This window comes from Perognathus longimembris, chromosome 2 (genome assembly GCF_023159225.1).
Source record: "Perognathus longimembris pacificus isolate PPM17 chromosome 2, ASM2315922v1, whole genome shotgun sequence".
NCBI classification, from domain to species: domain Eukaryota; kingdom Metazoa; phylum Chordata; class Mammalia; order Rodentia; family Heteromyidae; genus Perognathus; species Perognathus longimembris.
Window position 1 is genome coordinate 120,391,896 of NC_063162.1, and position 21,438 is coordinate 120,413,333.

The following is a 21,438-nucleotide window of genomic DNA, read 5'->3' on the forward strand; positions in this document are numbered from 1 at the left end:
GTGGTTAAGGAAGAGGAGGAGGAGGATGAAGAATAGGAGGAAAGAAAAGTCTTAGAGAACTTGAAGCACCTACAATATTTTTAATAGCTTTCACAAATGAAAGAAAACATGACATTTGTCTTTTGTGGGATTGGTTTATTTCACGCAAGAAGATTTTCCTCAGTTTCACCCATTTTCCTGCAAATTACCAATTTATTATCCAGGGGCTGGGAACTGTGGCCTAGTGGTAGAGTGCTTGCCTAGCATCCATGAAGCCCTGGATTCAATTCCTCAGCACCACATATACAGAAAAAGCTGGAAGTGGAGCTGTGGTTCAAGTGGTAGAGTGCTAGCCTTGATCAATAAGAAGCTCAGAGACAGTGCTCAGGCCTTGAATCCCGACCTGTAGTAAAGGCAAATTTCCTTCTTTGAAAATTTGAGAAAAGTGGTCAACCTCCTTACTGGCTACTAGATAAACACTGAGAAGATTCTATAATGTGTTGGTAGAAGTCAACAGAGGATGGAAACGAAGAGAAGTTGTTAGGCAAGCTTTGTGGTAGAGAGGCAATGAATACAACCTGATGATCTAGTGAACAATCTACCTAGTCCTTTATCTAGATCAAGTAGGGGGAAAGCCAATAGAGAATTTACACAACAATGCATTAATCTATCAACACCAGTAATCCATGGCACATGTACTCATTCAACACAAGTTCGTTGGAAACTCTCTTTATACCAAGTCTTAGAAATAGACTGCTAAAAAAATAAACTCAGTGACAGAGTATATATTTATAGAGCATATGTTATTCCCTAAATAGTAGAGTTTTCTTTCCTTTCAATACAGAGTGTAGATAAATCACACAGTTTAGGTTTATTGTTAGGTGACAGAAGGTCACAGAGCCTTGGTGAGTCCCTCAGGAGTACTGATTGGTCTCAGTCTCACAAGAAATGGACTAAATTGATGCTATAGCTGAGTATTCTGCCACTAACAATGACTGGCCACCCTCATAAATATTTCAGAAATCACTCTTTGGCTAAAAAGGCAAAAAGTACAAGAAGAGTATTTTAGAAAATGTTATTTCTTAAACTGAAAGATATATAGAGGACTCACTTCTTATTCCATCTCCAGCAGACCATTCACATGAATGATAATGATAAAGCCTCACCAACCTTCATTCACCATCCTACAAGGTTTATATTTTAAATATTGAATTTCAGAACAAATAAAAAGCCCATGAACTTATTAAAAATAACAAATAAGAGGGCTGGGGATATAGCCTAGTGGCAAGAGTGCCTGCCTCGGATACACGAGGCCCTAGGTTCGATTCCCCAGCACCACATATACAGAAAACGGCCAGAAGCGGCGCTGTGGCTCAAGTGGCAGAGTGCTAGCCTTGAGCGGGAAGAAGCCAGGGACAGTGCTCAGGCCCTGAGTCCAAGGCCCACGACTGGCCAAAAAAAAAAAAAAAAAACAAAAAATAACAAATAAGAAAAGCAAGAATACATTTCACAAACACCCCAGGTGGCATAATATCTTATACACATAGCTTTTCAGCCACATTGCCCTTAGACTGATTTTGAATCTCATCTACTTCTTTAACTTTAATGAGAATTTACTGTTCTACATTTCAATGGGCTTATCCATCAGACTATGCCTACTAAGTGAAGCATAAAGTCTAAAGCCATGAAGTGCTCCTTAGTATAGGAAACAAACATGGTATTCTACAAATAAAACTCATCTCCTAGTTTTATTTGGTTTCTAGTTATCTATCCAATAATACTTTCCATAGATCTAACAATGTGCCTTGTCCTTTCGCATAGACTCCCCCATTCCCAGCCCTCCCTCTTTCCCTGTGCTTCTCCCATCACTTGGGGATGCTGTATCCTTTTCTCTCCACAAAGAGTATTTCACAACTCTAATTCCTGCACAGATAATACTGCCCCTAAATTCAAGGTCTATAACTGATAACTGTTATCCTTGCACCCTACCTGTAGCATCTCTTTGTCTCCTCTGTTTGTGGTCATACTTTGTGATTGGCAAAATAATGACAGCTTCTGTTCTTTGAAGAAGAGGGACACTTTCAATCAGTGAATAAAATGTTATTGCACAAAAATACTGGACCTAAAGCTTATGCCTAAGTTTTAGAAGCATCATAATGGTACTTTTCATATGTACAGTCCACATCTGACAATAACCTATTATGTATGCTATAAAAACCTTGTAGGTTCCAAATACAAAGTAATATTAAGTATATGGACCCATTAGTTACCGTGATTTGATATATATTGCATACATATATCACAAAAGCACACTGAATTTCATAAATATACATAATTATGGGTTAACCAAAAATTTTTAATGTTTCATCTGAAAAACTATCCAAATTTACTTATTGCATACTCTACACATGTATTGAGTAATTATATTGTGCCCCATAAATTTGTCCAATTAAAGTAATTTTTAAAATTAAAGGTATATACTTAAATTTTTAATTTCCATATTTTATCCCAGTATTGTGGTATATAAGTACTGTCAAAAGAATTTACTTTGGCATTACACACACACAACATATATGTAATATGTATTATATATACATATGCATATACATATATCATATATACATCTGCCTGGGTAAATCTTTTACATCCCCCCCCCCCCAGTTGTAGGCGATCCATAACACCTTTCCTTCAAATTCCAGAGCTACTTCTCTGAAACTTACTTCTTCAGCTATGTATGTTAACATCCTGCAAGCAAGCTCACCTTGGGGGTCTCCTAGTATAGTAATTCATGGTTATAGATGGTTCTCTGGAGTTACTATGCTGGCCCTAACTAAGCAGTGTCACATATGTGAATTAACCATCAGGAGTACAGAAAATAAATTTTCTATAACTCAATCTCTATTTTAATTCTTCATTCTGCCTGATAGCAGAAGAACTTATTTACTTGACTGCAGCTTTTTTCCCAAATAATTCAGGGTTCTCTCTTCCATCAGAAAAACAAACAAACAAATAAAAAATTAACCCAAAAGCAAAAGTGCTTTCTGGTTTTGTCTCTATACTGCACAAGTTGGAGAGGGCTTCCACAGGTTTTCATCAGCCCCCAGATGCACACCTCTGTGCACAGGTGTGTCTGAGGCACCATCTTGCCCAGTTCACCTGGGCTATACCTAGCTGTCTACCTCCAAGGACTCAGTAACTGCTGTTCACAAGACACTTCTAGGTTTGGTGGACTAGAGAGTTGTGACTTACCTCTGTTGCAACCATGGCAAGAAGGTGACATTTCATCTTCCTATCACAATAAAAACACAACTTTGCTCTTCATTTCTTTTTTCTGTTTGGATATACTGCTGTTCAAACTCAGGGCCACAGGACCTAGCATTTGCAAGGCTGGCATTGTACCTCTGGAGTTATCTATCAGTCCAACAACTTTGTTCTTCTTGTACCTGCTTAGACAAACACTATATTTTTAAGTTCATAAGAACCTTGTAAAACTGAATAATGCGATGCTCCTTTACACTAAAATATTTTTAAAAGATTAAGTGCAAGGAAGCCTTAGAGTATAATTAGAAAATATTTTTCAATAACACTTCTTCCTTAGCATTAATTCTTAATATTTTTATCCAAATGATAAATGTGTATACTGGTTATAAATAGTACTCCCTGGGCCCATCCATTTCTTACAACAGATTCAGTTCCTAGGGTTCTATGTTTCTCTCATCAATATTTATAGCACATTTATCAATGCTTATTAAAATTCTATTAATATACATATTATACTCACATTTATTGATAATACTTGTTTTCTATATGCCTCATTCATATTATATGCAATCTTTATTATTTTAATATTTACAGAGATTAGTATTTATTAATGTGTATATTCTTTAATACTTAAATGAGTTTTTAAGAATTCCTCATTTTATCAATACTCAATTTTTAGTATTTCCCACTAACTTTCTGCTACAGTTGATGGAGATTATGCCACTGTACAATCCTTTAACTCCCCTTCCCTCATGGTCACAATTTGTACAATTTTTGTATTTCTTCATAATTGACTTTCCTGGTCTCTTTGACTCTTCTACCTCAACTCCTAACTTCTATCATCCTTATTCATAATGTTGTACTCTCCAGCTTAGTCACTTTTTTCTTTTCTGTAGCCATTGACATAATGTTGCTATATTGTACTAGAAGTTAAAAATTGAGACATTTTACACTTTGGTGACTATATACATATATTTTAATGCCAAAAAATATGAAGATAACATTTCTTTGCTTTTCTTTTTTGATTTATCTGTGGATTTAATTGCCTGAATGAGTGTTTTCTTTTTCAGAAAAATATATTCAGTTATACATGTTCAGTCCCCTTAGAGAACATTCTTTTATCTCTTATAGAAGAGACTGTCGGGTTTATTTTGCTTTTAAAATTTGGTGTATGGTTAATACACATTGGCGAAGTAAAATAATAATCCATAAATTTAGCTTTCTCTTAGGCATTTAAGTTTATCATATCAATCTTAATTTCTAATCACAAGCCTAACATATTTAAGCAATTCATTCTTACTTACTTTTCACAGTTAAATATTTTATGTACTTAAAAATTCACGTAAACCATTAAATATTTGAATTCCATCTACAAACTTCATAGTAAGTATGGACTATTTATTCTAAAACAAAATCTAAAGAGGACAGTAAGTATATCTCATTTCCTTAAACAACCTAATTACCTATAGTTTCATCTATAATTTTATCTGTAATTTTTCTTTTTTTTTTTTTTTTTTAGCTGAGCAAGAAGTGCTTAGAAGTTAAAGGAAACAGTAGTGGCCACTGTATAGGCCCAACCCCACCTCCCAGGCATGCAACGTTCCCTCTACTTTCTGTGCAACAAAATTTAATAAACCCGATGTGGCTGAGATTGAGAAAAATCAATAAGCAGAAAGTACAGAGAGCAGAAATGAAAACAAGAATCCACTTCCTTCAAAAGAACCAATCGAACTGGGGAAGCAAACAGGTGAATTGCAATGAGGTATGTGTTCCAGCATATATTGTATATTCCACCAGCATTGTCTTTGTGCTCTTCTTTCAACTGCTTAATGTTATACAGTACAATGGGCTGCATCAGGTTTAAATGACTCAAGAATCTGAAAGGATGCAGAAGTATTCGCAACACAGATCTCCTGTGTATGCCTCTCTGCTTACCTAGCTGGCAGGAGAGGAAAAATGTTGGGAACCCTTTCACCCTTGCTTGTGTTCTGCCCCATCCCGCTGGGCGGAAAGCTGGAGTGCAGCCCAATGTGCAAACCTTGACGGTGTGTAGACCCAAGAACGCGCCCCCTCCTGCCCCTGAAATGAAGGACACAGAACACGCTGGCACCTTGGGGTAAGCTTCTGGAACTTCCACCAGTTTACTCAGGGGAGGGGTTTATATGACAGTAATGGCGGCAGGAAGGGGAGGGACCTGGAGTCACTAGTGATAGGCTGATCTGGGCTGTCCATCACAGTGATGTCACAGAACTTCCCCCAGAGGCGGACATCACAGCCCACAGGACCGCCCCCTTGGGCTCTGCTCCGTGCCATTTTGAGACATGTGCTCCGAGGCGAGAGGCGGGGCTGGTTTGGGCCTCTTCCAGTTCCAACCCGGAAGGGGGTAGGAGTGGCTAATAGCCACCCGCAGCCCCAGGGCCTGAGAAGGGGCCAGAGAAGGGGCCGTCTCTCAGAGACCGCCCCTCAATGCCAAGCTGATCCCCAACAGAGAAATATTTATGTGTAGGTTAAAGAAGAAGCTAGGTGGGATAGTCGTAAACTAGAGCAAACACCAATCTGTTATAAAGTTTTTACAGGTTATTAAAGGTTATTTGATGAAATTGCTATTTTATTGTTGATCCGATCACTTTAATTACCAGGATGTGTGATATATAAACATACACATTAAAAAATTTTAAACTTGGGAAGGTGGGGAATTCAAATGATCACTAGTATCACATATGTGAATTCATTTGCTCCATCAGAACTCATCAAAGGCAAGACCTGACACTGATGCAAAAACAAATCTTCAGTCATGTAACAGGTTTTTCTGTAGTTCCAGAGTCTGGAAAGATGGTACATTATAAAGTATAAACTGCTCTTAGGTAGAACATGTCTCTTTCCACTATCATTATGAGCTTCAGTTAGATTGGTCTCTCAAAGCTTTGGCTGGGGTAGACAAATGAAGAGAAGAAGGTGGGAAGAGCACAGCCAAAAATACAATGCATATCCTACAAAATTAAGAAGAGTGAGCGGAAAGGATGAGAGGGATAGAAGAGAATGTTGAAAGGGCTCTCCTTTGTTGAATTGTAACTCCTTCATACAACTACTTAAAGATGATAAAATATTTTTAATATTTGTCTGGGTTGTCAGTAATAATTGTATTCTCACAATAAGACCCCCATGATGACTAAGTAATCAGTAGAAACTAGTGATGACTAGTCTGTACTGTACGGTAACTGCTACTGTTGCCTTGTATGCAGGAAGGGCTGATACTTGCACCATATAGCAAAGCCCTCAGATTTCACAAGACATCTCTAAGTAATAAATTTAAATGTAATAATAATAAGTGTTTTAATAAAGATTTTGTGTTATCTTGCAACTCTGTGGGAAACCTTCTCCATTTTTCCCAAGAAATATAGCTCTTGCCCACAGCTGACACACACTATCCTGCCTCCCTGTGGCAGCAGAAGAGCTCAACAATTAGCTGGACTTGTCTTCTTGGTCTTATTAGTCATCAGAAAGCCTGAGAGTGAGGGAGTGGGCTCATCCTGCTTCATCCTACCCTTTCCCCCAGCAATGTCAACATTGTCCTAAGACTGTTAGTAAGAAGAATCAATTTTTAAAAACAGAACCATATTTTAAACATTTGGAAAAGCTTGAAATCCAATTCAAATGTCATTTCTCTTATAAAATTGTCCTGAAGTAAAGGGAGCCAGACACAAGAGAAAGAACTTAAGAACTTTAGAACTTAAGAGACCTGTGACCTTAGAAATAGACTTTGTTCATCAGTTTTATCATCCAAGAAAAGATTGGCAAGATACCTTCTAATTCTTATTCTCAAGCCATCTTTGAATTCTAAAGTTCTATCATAGATCCTTTTGCAAATACAAGAGGATAATCGTGAAACAAATCTTCCTTTCATTTCATTCCAAGATATCATTCAAATCCATTTGTTTAAAGTAAGCTGTGCTTTAATTATGCTATCTAAACTCAGCAAATTTGTATTCATAAGACGGAGGTCAGTGTCATAGGCCTAGATACATAATAAAGAAAAGTAAATATACATTGGGTGTGCTTTCATTTGCAGAAACTGAGTACAAACTTAGCAAATTTCATTTACATCTAAAGATAAAACTCCTCGCCAGAAATATTCCCCATACCATGACATGCCTCTCAGATGCTAATGTTTCCTTAAAAGACTTGAATACTACATTTGAAGTGAATAATACTATTTAGTCATGACTGTAATTAAATAAATGCTTATTTTCCCTAGGAACTATACTGTGTGTTTTGCAATGTAATTTCATTGCTATAATCTATAATATATGTTACATATATAACATTAACATATTCCTGAGGTCAAATAAGGTAGTAAATGATAGAAACCAGACTATAAAACATCCCCCTCTTCCTTCAACATTTATCTCTCTCAATGTCCAATTGATATTATGTATGTGTACATATTTAAAATTGATATCAATTTTAAAATATATACATTGATTGGTTTAAAATATCAAAATATCATTCAAATAGAAGTGAGAGATTTTTGAAATTGTTTTTTTCTTTTGTCTAGATACTTAAGAAATGTTGGTGGAACAAAGTGGTGGTACAAATGAATCCGCCACTAGAATAATTTTTTTAATTAGACTTGACTAAACTATTTTTCCACTTTGAAGCTGTGTTCTGATAACTTATCTAGAAAAATGATGGAACAGTCCAAGCTGAAGTCAGTGAAAAGAGATTGGTAATAAACTTTAAAAGGATGCTCTGAGTTCTTAGTTACTGGTAATGTGATTTATCACTGAATCCAAAGTTTTTTTTATTCCAGTTACCTAGAAGAGAGGAAGTCATTTGACTTCTTCTGAAATTATTCCCTCATAATCAAAAATCCATTTACCCATAATGCCACTGATTCTGCTGGTGGCTAACTTGAATGTAGAACAATAAAACTATTATTTTATATAAAATTATAAACCCAGGTAATTGCCTCCAGGATAACTTTATTATTGGGATGGCTTTATGACCGATTTCCATGTATTACTAACAATGATTCATACTCTACATAAGAAGTACACTGGATGGCTTCAGGCCTTTTCACTATTATTTATAGGAAAACACATAGATCAGTGAGCAGTAATGGATCCAGGGATTGAAGATTATCACAACTCTATAGTTCTGGGTATTTTCATCAATATGAACTTATTACTTACTGTAAATCATACAAAGTTAGCAATTTTCATTACCAACACTTGGAACCTCACATTTTTCTATCTCTACTTATAAACTAGATCCCCTAATGTCCAAAATCTTGAACAAAACTCCATCCTACTAAGAAGTTGCACCAGGCCTTTCTCTGGTTTTGATTCCATGCTTTACTAATGGTTTTACCTGCTGTTTTAGCAATGTGTCCCATGATATTGTCCTTTCCTTAATCTTTGCTCAATATTCCTTTCAGACAAGTCTACTCAAAACATCATAGGGTGTGACTCTTTTAAATAGGATTTCATAACTTACCCTTTAGTTAATTACCTTTATTCACAAACACTTACATCAAAACTACTAGTTTTGTAGCTAAGGTTACATATTCACAGACTGTTTCTGTATTCTACCAATGAAATTGTTATAATCACAATTATTAAGTTTATGTTTCTTTGGTTTTTATTAATGATGCCAAAATATGCTAGAAAGTACTGTTAATATGTTTAATTACTAATGATATGTTAAATTATGGAGTATACCTTAATAAATATGTTCTTTGGGGGTTTGAACCCAGGACTTGACTTCCTATGCAGGTAGTCTACTACTTAAGCCATACCCTAACCCTTTAGCTTTGTTTTTCAAATACCATCTCATTTCCTATGCACCTCTAAACCCGCCATGACCATGCTTTTTAGTCCTCTTTTTTCTTCTTTTTCTTTCAATCCTGCTTGAAAAGAGCCATGAGCTAGCTTCAGTATCACTTTCCCTCCTTTTGACCATCAAGGCCAGTGTTCAGATCTAATGGGAAAGGGAAGAGGGTCAAGTATCTTAAGCATCAAAACTTTTCTTTAGCCTAAACAGCTCAAAACACAGGCTAGTTAGTTCCCTTGGAGTTTCCAGTACTAGGCACTGTACAGAAACTCAAAGGAAATCCTGCAGCACAAAAGGTAAATGGGGGAAAATATAGAGACGGATTCAGCAGACCCATCGACGACATGGAAGCTGCTGGATCATACCTAAACTCAGGTGCGGTCTTCCAGCCCAAGTATGAATATATTATAGGAAAGGTGATTGGCAGTTACAGGTGTTGTGCTGACCTCAGCTGTCAAAGTCTCTCCAACCTGTTCTCACATGCAGTGGGAGATCCCTTGGACACAGTCAACCACAGCTTGTGGAAACATTCTGTTTTGGGTTTCTTATGTATAGCCAGGATGACAGGCAAACACCACCACACTAATCTCTTCATTGACTTAGATTGGAGGATCTCACAGACTTTTTGCCTGGGCTGAACTTCAACTCTAGCCTTTCAATCTCCACTTCCTTGTATCCTAAATAATCAAAGTTGAAAACATTATTTTGGTCTAGATCTCTAGTACTTTGTCTTAAAAAAACAAACAAACAAACAACAAGAAATGAGTTCCAGCCAATGAGTTTTACAAATTGATTTAGACCAGTAATAAAAACCAGAAGTAGTTCCCCACCCCAAACACCCAGCACATTAAGTAGCATGAGATTTATGGTCAATATATTAAGGGAAACCCAGTGGCATAGACTGAATCCAAATAGCTGAGGTGCAAAACCCATTTGGTGGAGATATTAATGGAAGCAGAATCAGCAAGGTGGCTGTGGACCCTAAATGATAAGGAGATACAAAATGACCGGGATAATCAGGAAGGAAAGGTTGTGGTATAGCTTGTTTTTCCACTGGCAAATGTTAAAATCATTTAACTGCTTAACTGATGCCTACAGAAATATAGCTCAGCCCTTATTACATCCACAATGGATGTTCCTCTGTTTGGCTCTGAAAATCATGCTTATCTGCTTTATGGTACCCACTGAATCTAAATGTGACCCTTCCCATTATTAATCTAGTTCAAAATGATATGTTTCCCAATTTTTAATTTCTGTGACCTATTATGAACTTGCCCTTTTGCAAAGACAATTGGGTCAGCTGTGTCTAATTTTAATTGAATTTTTGACCTTTATGGATCCAGTTTAGCCAAATTGATATCTGATTAGGAGGATTCTTTCAGTATGCTTATTAGTCTAGCTTGTTATTTTACAGTATGCAGTGTCATGTTGAATAAAGATATTATCTTCTGTCTCCTGGAAAGAATATACCATATGTATTTCTTAACTGTACCCAGAGCCATGGAAAGCCTATATAGTTGGTGAAGATTTTTAAGACATTTGTCTTTATATTTATGTAGTTCAAAAACCACTCATGAGTATGAGTTAATAAAGTTTTAGAAAACAGCTATGAGTTTTACTTTTCCCCCAGAGAAAATTACTTTGGTTTGGTAGTAGAATTTTTGATGTTTAGTCTAAACAAAAAATTGACATTATTTTACTTCATTGTGTGTTATTCCTCCCAATTTCTCCTCTTTTCAACATTTGCAGCTTTAGTTCTAGGTTCTCCAATGCATGCCCAATGAATATCCTTACCCCTCTGGCCTCTGGTTAAGCTGTTCCTGCTCCTTAGAACAGGCTTCTACCCTACTACCTCCTAATTCACTGCATTAATACAGTGCATATGTGTCTTTTACAGCTTCAGTTGCATTTCCTGCCTCTGACTTCTCTGAACTTTTCTGAGACAAATTGCATGAGTCATTTATCTCTGTATTCTCAGCACTGTATGTTCATGGCAAATAGCAAAATAAAAGAAATGCTATTAAATATGTTCTTTGATGCATATGCAGAGTGTTGGAATATACATATGACTAAAGAATATAACAAAAGAAGGATTTAAAACACTTGACTATAAAACTTCAGATAAACACAAAAGAGCATAATAATTCAGAAAATACACTGTAAGGAAGGCATATGAATAGCAAAATGACCGAAGTAATTACTCTCTTATCAATAATTCTTTAATCAAACTGAAGACTGACAGAATAAATAAAAACATGATCCAGGCCATGTCCCAGTGACTCACACCTTTAATCCTAGCTTCTCATGAGGCAGGGGTCAGGATGATTGTGGGTCAAGGCTAGTTTGGGCTAAGTCTGTGAGACTCCGCTTCAACTAAGCTGGGCATGATGGTGCACACTTGTCATCCCAGTTACTCAGGTGGCTGATACTGGGATGGCTGTGGTTTTAGGCCAGCCCAAGTCAAAGGAACAAAAGGAGGAAGAGGAGGAGGAGGAGGAGGAGGAGGAGGAGGAGGAGGAGGAGGAGGAGGAGGAGGAGGAGGAGGAGGGGAAGGAGGAGGAGGAGGAAGAGGAGGAGGAGGAGAGGAAGAGGGAGAGGAGGGAGTTGGAGGAAGAGGAGAAGGTGGTGGTAGAAGAGGAGGAGAAGAGAAGGAGGAAAGGAGAAGGAGAGGAGGAGGAGGAGGAGGAGGAGGAGGAGGAGGAGGAGGAGGAGGAGGAGGAGGAGGAGGAGGAGGAGGAGGAGGAGGAGGAGGAAGAGAGAAGGAGGAGGAGGAAGAGAGAGGAGGAGGAGGAGGAGAGGAGGAGGAGGAGGAGGAGAGGAAGAGGGAGAGGAAGGAGGAAGAAGAGGAGGGTGGTGGTAAAGAAGGAAGAAGAGGAGGAGGAAGAAGTTGCAAATTTTTATTTCTCTTGTTCACTATACTAAAGGCATAACTAATATTTTTTAAGATACGATACTAAGAGCAAGCAATTCCACTTCGATGCAGATGTCATATCACTTAGTTTAATTAGCGATGACGGACACGTTTGCGTGGTACAGACAGATGTTATTTATCTAGTAATGCCATCGACCACCCAGTTAGTCTCTTTATTATGCTTCCTTTTCTGTAGAGAACTCTGTAACTGTGAACAGAGTCCCGTTAGTATGGCTAGCTGCCTTTGCAATCTTCCGGAAGAACCTGTAAGGAGGAAGCGACAACCCTCTTTCATCCCCTGCTCCTGATGAGCCCAAGGACCTTTGGGAATAAAAGATGTCCTAGAGTGTCACTGATGTACAACTGAGGCTACGTGCAAAGCCACGCTTAAATTCTCTTTCAAGTGTAAAATAAATCCTCCGTCATTTGCAAGGCTGTGAGGATGAAAATCCCCCCCTCTGTGAATGCTGGGTAACTGGCAGTGTTTCCATTGATGGAGGAGAGTTGTTGCTCTAGCTCAGAAACACTTAGGACTGTGGAAAGGTGAGCTTGGAGGGAAAATTCTCCGTGCTCCAACTACGGGGGAATGTTCTTGGGCTGCTTTCCCTCGCAAGGTCTTTCTGCACCAAGTTTTCTAACGGTTCTCAAAAGTGCAACTTAGCCCGATGTCTCCAGAAACAGAAAAGTTGCCCGAAGTCCGAGCGATGAGTCACTCTGCTTGTTGGATGAGTAATCTCAGGTGTCACGGAGCAGGTTCCGAGGGAGAGGGGAGGGGGCGTCAGGTTTTCCGAGGGAAGGCGACGGCAGGCGGAACGGGATTGGATGGCGAGACCTCGATATGATCAAAATGCGTCATTTTGAACCCAATTGGGTCCAGATGTTACGGACACCGACGGGTTACCGGCTCGGAAACTCTCGATCACGCAAGCAAAGGGAGAGGAGGCGGCTAATTAAATATTGAGCAGAAAGTCGCGTGGGGAGAGGGTCACGTGGGTCCCGAGACTCGTCACGCCTGGGATAAATACCGCGAAGCCCCGGAGCAGGCAAAAGAGCGCGGACCTGTTCCACCTTCGCCGCAGCCAGCGTGCAGAGCAGCCAGACCGCCATCGGACGGACGGAGCCCAGGATCCCCCGAGGACCGGTGGGCTGCAGTGAGTACCGCACCCCGCGGCGCCCGCCCGGGCTCCCTGGCTCTCCCGCAGAGCATTGGTCCCAGGCAGCAGCCACAGGCTCACTCTCGGGGTGCCACTGGAGCCACCTTCCAGAAACTGGGTTTGCAAGTGCCAACGCCTCTCTTTGTCTCCCGCCTGCAGAGCCTCCAGGCGGGACTGTGCGGGTTCGTGGGTTGGGGGTCTGGGGGGCGGAAAGTCTGGGGGGAAAGCATTTGGGAATCTTGGGGGAAACTGGCGGGATGTTGAGCCGTTGAATTTTATCTTGGCACAAGCAGGACTGAATTTCGTTGTGAGTGGCCACCCCAGAGGGGTGTGTGTGTGTGTGTGTGTGTGTGTGTGTGTGTGTGTGTGTAATTATCCCCTCTCCTCTGGTCTTCCTCCCTACTCTTTCCAGAAATCCAACATGAAAATCCTCGTGGCTTTTGCCGTCTTGTTCCTCCTCTCCACTCAGCTGTTTGCAGCGGAAATCGATGCCAACGATGATGTCAATTATTGGTCTGACTGGTCCGACATTAGCCAGGTCAAGGTGAGACCCCATTGGTTAGCCCCCGCCCCCCAGCAATTCTTCTCGAGCTCCCCCAAACAGTTCTTTTCCCCCTGCATAAGACCCGAGCTAGACTGGCGGGAACTGAGATCGCCAAAAGACGCATTGGAGTGCGCGGTGGGCTGGAAGAGGGGTGCAGTCCTCAGCGCCCTGCTGGTGCGCAGAAAATAAATCCTCTCCTGAGGGGCTGCATAGGGGGTCCAGGATCCCCCTGAATGAGTGTGGTCACAAGTCCCCGATGAGCCCGTGCCCTCACTGGCCTGGAAATCCCGCAGGGGGTCGTTTCCTAGAATGAGGGGTTTCAGGGGCTTCTTCCAGGTGCATGGCCCGAGCATTTGGAAACTCCGAGCCTGGCGGAGGCGGGGGGGGGGGGGGGGGGGAGGGCGGGCTGGTTGAGAACCATTTAGAGGGGCCGAGATGAGTAGCTAACTTCGTGACTTCACACTGAATTTGAAGGCGCTTTAAATGAAAATTGCCTAGGGAGAGTGGTTTGTGAAATGTGTTAGCCTTCAACCCAATCCCAATATGCAGGCACCTGTGTGCATTAAGGGCAGTGTGTGGGGGGAGGGGTCCCCAAGTTCATGCCTGAAACAAAATCAAGTCAGATGGCAGTGTGTTCAGTGGGTGATGGTGTCCAAGATGCAAGGGCCAGCAGAAAGCACTCAGGGCCGGAAGAGGCTGTGCCCAGCCCAACTGAGAGGGCTGGCTTTGTGGAAGAGGCAGCCAGCCTGGGCCCTGGGACCCCACCAGCCTCCCCTTCTGACCACTCCAAGGCAAGACTGAGAACACCTGGGGCATGAGCACTGGGCTCCAGAGGGCACAGTGGGAATAAATGATGCGGGTCACTGTGCATCTCACAATGGATTTCTCTGTGTCCTCTCCCTCCCACCCCCACCCCAGGAAGATCTGTCGGAACCCATTGAGCATTTTCTGCAGAGAATCGCCCGGAGGCCCAAGCCTCAGCAGTTCTTCGGACTAATGGGCAAACGGGATGCTGGTGAGATGAGCCACAATCCCAATCTAGATCTCACAGGCAAACCGCCCTGTCTCCTGTCTGCGGGCTCGTTTCTGAGCACTCAAGTGTCTCCCAGTCTTTGGGTAGAGATCCCCACCCCAGGAGAGTTGTAATTCCCAGGGCAGGACTGGCCTGCACCTCCAGGGCACACATACTGCCTAGTGATGCAGGCCGAAATCCATTTCTCATGCTTCACGGTATTAAAGCAACCGAAAAGAGGAATCATCCTTAGCTGAGCACTTCCTAGACTAATGATCCAAACCACAAAGAGGGAGAAGACAGGGATTCCAGGGGTATGCCCTAATTGGTCCTAGAGCATGTGAAAGCCGACATGGGGCCGTTCTCTGGGGTTCGACTAGATTTTGCTGCTCCTTGTCGTTGTGTGATAGAAATATTTCCTTTTCTTGAGTTCATTGCACCATCTCTGGAACGTATGAATAGTTAATGTCTATTCATCTCTTGTCAGATTCCTCAGTTGAAAAACAAGTGGCCCTGTTAAAAGCTCTTTATGGTAAACATTCCTATAACTCCTTCTTTTCCTATTGTGAATACACACATAAGAAAGTGAGCAAATATTGGCTGAAACCAAACTGTTACGGAGGCCTGTTTATGAAATAGCATCTCTCTGTCTCTTTCTCAATGTGTGTGTATGTGTGTGTGTGTGTGCGTGCATATGTATATGTGAGCTGAAATGGGGTACAAATCTCAAAGACAGTGGACAATAGAGCCTTACCCTTAATAACAGGCCTCAAGAGCCCCATAGCCCTAGACTTGAATCTGTGGTTCATAAAAAGCATTTAATAAACATTCTTTTTGTTTGTTTAAATATTAGGCTTTAATAGTCATTATATATATAGTCCTGCTATTCCTTGGATATATACATATACACATATAGTTTCATATAATGTTCCATATTTTGAAGATCAATTTATTCTGTAATTCTTTATGAAAGATACAAAGTAACTTTTTAAAAAGTTTTTCTGACATTTTTCTTTTTTCTAGGACATGGCCAGATCTCTCACAAAAGTAAGTTTAGAATTATTTTGACGTGTATCAAATGCTAATATTAATTATATTGAATTTTACTTTACTACACTATTTTCAGACACCACTAAGGGTCTAATATATTTAACTAAGACAATATATGAATGGCAAATACTCACACCCACCATATGATTAAGTAAATGGTTAATATGTATAACGTCTGCTGTTTAGGCATATTATACTTACCACTTACCAGCACATTGAGAAATTAAAAATGAAAGTCCTTTAGCATGTGTAAACTGCTAGTTTTAGAATTTTAGTACTAGGGTTAGAAATCCATCACATGCCTCCATCTCCTGTCCTCCACGCATACTTACACAGCAGGAACCCCAAAACTTATATTTTAGCTCAGTGAGATAACTCCCATAGTGCCCTCATTTGGAGGGTGACATCCAGGAGCAATTAAGTAGAATGGGAGAATATCTGAATAGGGAATCCACAGTGAAAGTAAACATGGATAGAAATGCAGTTCTTATCCTGTATTTCTATAAATCACTGTCTTAGGGCTATGAGGATAGCAGAATTATGGCTCTAGAAGATCATTAGATTCTTGTTTGCTAGTTAATGGACTCCAGTTCTTAGGGAATCCCAAGAGTCAGTTTTAATCACAGTGTCCAGTTACATGCCCTGCTTTGGATTTGATTCACTGGGAGGTAGGCATCAATATAGCCAAAAAAAAAAAAAACCCAACAAATAAAAAAAATAATAAAGCAAAAACAAAAAAAAAATCTCCAGGTAGCCTTAAAACTATAACCTTTTATAAAGAGTTCATCTTTAAGAATAAACAAATGTTATTCATAGCTCATGCTAAGGATTTGGTTTTTCAAGCAAATTATATACAGCGAAATTCAATATAATAAAAGCAAATTTACCCTACCACTGTTGAAATTAATATATTTTCCTTAAAACGTATTCTTAAAATTTTTTTTAAAAAATGATGTTTTGGAAGATTTCAGTCATCAAGGGCAGGTAAGGACAGGTATCTTATTTAACTAGTAATGTTCACTTGCTAAGAAATATAATATATTCAGCCACATCATGAAATAGCTTGGATATTATTCTCACCCAAATGTAAACTGAATCTCCTCAAACCAAAGCTACCTCAAGAACCAGCAATAGTCAAAGTGTAAAGTAATAGAGAAAATATAAAATGATTTAAATATAGAATTAGATTTAAATATAGAATTGACAAAATTAATTTCAAGCTATTATTTTAGCACAATATATAGGATATAAGTAATCTTCACTTTGGGGGGGCTTATCAAAATTGAAATAGATATATATTTATTATACAGGCATATATTCAGAAGCTTGTTTTATTTTGTACTAGTTGTAACAATTTATTTCCTCAAAGACATACATATTAAAATACCCCTAAATGTATTTTTCCAGGGCATAAAACAGATTCCTTTGTTGGACTAATGGGCAAAAGAGCTTTAAATTCTGGTATGTATAAAATAATGACTAAAAATAGTATCTCAAAGCTACTTCTGTTATTTTTGTCAGGTATAGTTTTGGAAGTATTGTACAGGAGTAATAGATTTAAATAAGCACTTCCTGAAAACACATTTAATGAAAGCCCTGTAGTCAAACTGGATTGACAGCTGATTAACCTAACAGCATAAGGTCAATCTACTTCCTTCAAATCACCAATTTTACCAGTGTCTACCTATGAAATCATACACACCCTGGATTTTTGGTCAGATCTAGTCCTCTTTTCTGCAAATCTATTCCATAATTGATATTCAACCTTACTTATGGATGTGGGAGAGAGAGATTAGAAGGGTTCATTTATGACCAAAGTGAAATGAGAAAATTTTATAAGGCATTAGATTTGGCAATATTCCAATGCAAAAGATAACAAAACACACAAAATTCTTATACAAATACCTTGCTCTCAATGAAATCATAGAAGTCAAAATGTAAATGTCCTAATGGATGTTGGAGAGGATGGGAGTAATATAGTCCATTCCAATACCTTCAAAAAGGAACACATTCAAATCATCCAGCTGCAAAACCCTTAGGAAAGTCTCATGACACATTTTTAAACCTGAAAAATAATTTCACTCAGTGTAAAAGTTGTATACTTTCTTTCTTCTTTTTAGTTTCTATCCTTTATATAATATCTCCTATGTTTATATCACCAATGCAATGACAAAAACATAGACTCTTTTTTAACACACACACGCACACCTATTCATCACATTTGTTTCAAGGTTAAATAACTCAATAACTTTTTTAGTGGAACTCAAAATTTTAAGCACATCCAAACCTTGGAGATTTTAGTCTAAATTCCTTGGAAAGGCTATTTAAATTCTCTTTGTTTTGTTATATTAAATTAATATATTAATCAGCTAACTAGCTAGAAATTCACCAACAACTCTCTTAACTCATTGATAGTATTTTTGTTCCTACAATGTATATAGGATGTGCTCACTTTATTCTTGAGTATTTGCATTCATACAAAATAATCATTCTAATATTTATATTATTTCTCTACTTTGAATTTTTGGCACTATCTTTGTATTTTCTCAGCAAAACTATGGACCTCCTCAACTTTTAGGTTTTAAACATGTTACTAAGTGTATCTAATGAGAATATTCTTATTGTTTTATTAATCTGTAATATTTTCCAGCTTTTGGAAATGGGATATAAATTTATATAAATATATATTTATATATATTTATATTTATTATATTTATATAATATATATATAAATTTATATAATTTATATAAATTTATATAAATATAAATTGGATCTCTGGCACTGGATTGTCTCCATACATGGTAGTTCTTACATCCCTGTGGATTTCTTAATAATGGTATAAGTCATCAATAATCCATCTCCAAAACTGATAAAAATTTTCAGAGCATATTCAACTTCACAAACAATATAGGTATTGTGCAATGTAGAACAGATTGGGGGTACAAAATGTAATGCTGTAATTACAGATAATAAAAATAGAATCATTATAATGAATCAGGATCAATTTTTAACTAAGGCTTTGTTCTTCCATTTTAGTTAAGAAAACACAAGAGAGAGAAAATAGGAAAAAAAATGCAATGTATAATTGACCAGGAACTTTCTCATATACTCATTGAAACAGTTATCATTATCTTATTGTGTAGCCACAGCCCCATGTAACAATCTGATAAATGTACAACTCCTCAACAGTTCAGACACACAGCAGTTGACATGTAGTTCCAGAGAGCTCAAGGACTAAATAAGAAAAACTGCTCTTGGAAGAGGACATTGTGTACTAGCTAAACAGTTACTCTGTCTTTGGTACTTCAATTAACATTCATTTCATTTCTCAGTGGAACAAAGTTGTCTTACCTAAAACTTATAAGGAACTGACGTGTGCTAATCATTCTTCTAATAAAAGAGAATGAGAAAGGAACTTCACCATCCATCCAAATTGCTTTATTTAGAGCTCAGCTTGTTCTGTCCCTGATTTGCACACATAATTGATGCAAAACACTTACCTTATTGTTCACCTCACTTCAGGGATATGTGGGCTTTAAACTTCAGTGTTATAAGTGGGAATGTGATAACTCTGAACCTTTTACCCATCTATTCGCTTAATAAACTCTTCTCACTGAGAAGACTATTTAGATGAGTTCCTGGTTTTTAATAGTCTTTTCTTCTGTTTTTGTTTTGTGTTTTTTTAATTTAAATTCAGTACTTTAAACATGGCACACTTTCCAAGTGCACATTAGAATCAGGATAATGCAGGCTGAAACTTATAAAGTATGAGCTAAGATGATGTAAAATATCTTTGGATATATAACTACAATAGTCTGGCCCTTAACTTTTGTAGTTACAGATCCATGAAATTATATATGATTGATAAAATAATACAATTTAACTATTTTATCTAGAAAGTTGAAGTACATAAATTACTGACTAGCTTATATGTTATATACCTTTTGATGAGCCATTAATCTTGCCAGGGTGCTAGGAGGTAAGTTAAACTGTGCTGTGTTTGGTGGACTCACATTTTCATACAGACAAATGAAGATTTTTTTTTCATCTCAAACATTATCTATCATTGGAAGATACCAAAGGAAAGAAGAGACCTTTACATACCTCAAAAAAAGATAAACTTTTTTCTGAAAGGCATAAATCATACATATTTTAGGCTTTGTATGACGTGGGATCTCTGTAGCCACTATTCAAATCTACCATTTTATAGCCAAAGCAACTATAGGTAATACATAAATGAATCAACTGTGTCTGGGTTCCAATAAATCTTTATTTACAAGAACAAATGGTAGGCTACATTCAACCTGTGGACTATACTTTTTTATCTTTATTCTATCATGAAAAACCCCATGTTTCACATTTACCCTATTAACATTGATTACTTTCAGCCTGGTTCTTTTCCATAATGCACTGTATCTGCTTGAAAAAGCTGCTGAAAATCAACATTGTACTATATCCTGGAAATACATTATATATAATTGATGGCCAAAGAAATCAAAGGTTCTATAGTTAGACCCTTCTAATCAGAATAGACAATAAGGTAGGGTTGCAAGATGTACAAATCAAATTCACAGAAAGATTTCTTGAAGTAGGTCCTCACCACAAATGAATTGTGTGCATTGAACTTTGACTCCTTCAGTGAATCCTCTTTAAAAATCTTTTCCTCCTCTGTTTTCAGTGGCCTATGAAAGGAGTGCAATGCCAAATTATGAAAGAAGACGAAAATAAACTATGTAATGTATTCCTTTAGCTTCATTTGTGTCAATGGAAGATGAAAGTAAAATAAAAGATGCACTATGAGTAATCATTATTTATTTAGTAACAATTGATGTTATGAGTTAAAGACTCAAAAAAGTGTTTATTTTTCATATTGTGTCAATGTGTTGTAAACTGGTGTTGTAATTATAATAATTCTCCCAAAGTTAGGTATCACTGGTAATTTCTCAACAAAGCACAGTATCCAGTCCAGTAGTAAACACCAACTAATGACAGTCTCCAAAGAAAGAAACCATGGCTCTGAAGCATGAATTATTGCTGAAAGAGAGGGTACTCCTTCCTGTTCCTGTGCTTCCATTGGTTACTTCCTCGTGAAAATGTACTGAGTTGGCTATGAAATTGTATCTGTATCCTTGCAGCATGTGTCATGTTTTGTGACTACACAGAGATTTTTTTAAAGGTTTTAATGTGATTCTAATGTCTTCATTCATTCTATGATGTGTTGTGATAGCTACCATTTTAAATAAATCTTCTCCAGCATTTTTGTTGTATTTTTCATTAATATTAATGCAAATCAATAGCCTTTCTTTTCCTAGAAAAGCAATGTTTAAAGCTGTTTTGGTTAAAATACAGTTTTTCTGTAGCTCTCATTCTCACACAGAAATTCATATACATACCTGGGACCTCCAGACACATTTTTGTGCTAAGTCATTTGCATAAGATGCTTCATGGAAAAACATAAATGCATTTTGGAATCTGAAAAAAGTAATGGCTACTCCTGGTTAAGTATGTCAGTGATTTCTGGTTACAGATAAGAATCTGTCCTATTTTACAGATGAATTCCACTGGTTATTTGCTTACTGAGTAGAACGTCACACCAAAATAATACCATTTCAGCCCTATTTAAACTGAAGCATAGATGCACTTGAGTCCCACTAAGACTAAGATTTCAAGCCACTCTCACAAAGTTTGTCAGAA

The 21,438-nt window shown here is 38.1% G+C and overlaps 1 protein-coding gene and 1 non-coding gene across 3 annotated transcripts; one reads left to right on the top strand and one right to left on the bottom strand.

Moving 5' to 3' along the window:
- Window positions 1-9,475: 9,475 nt before the first annotated feature.
- On the bottom strand, window positions 9,476-9,606 carry LOC125347429. Its single transcript, XR_007210209.1, has one exon. It is a non-coding gene; the product is annotated as a small nucleolar RNA SNORA44 (small nucleolar RNA).
- Window positions 9,607-13,043: 3,437 nt separating this feature from the next.
- Tac1 (tachykinin precursor 1) lies at window positions 13,044-21,000 on the top strand. 2 transcript variants are annotated; one of them, XM_048337895.1, is made up of 7 exons: window positions 13,044-13,134; window positions 13,550-13,681; window positions 14,600-14,696; window positions 15,181-15,225; window positions 15,717-15,740; window positions 17,151-17,204; window positions 20,423-21,000. In XM_048337895.1, the coding sequence occupies exons 2-7, from the start codon at window positions 13,559-13,561 to the stop codon at window positions 20,470-20,472; spliced, it is 393 nt and encodes a 130-aa protein (XP_048193852.1). In that variant the 5' UTR covers window positions 13,044-13,134; window positions 13,550-13,558; the 3' UTR covers window positions 20,473-21,000. The 2 variants fall into 2 exon arrangements, with proteins under 2 accessions (XP_048193852.1, XP_048193853.1); XM_048337896.1 differs by lacking the exon at window positions 15,181-15,225.
- The last annotated feature ends 438 nt before the right edge of the window (window positions 21,001-21,438 follow it).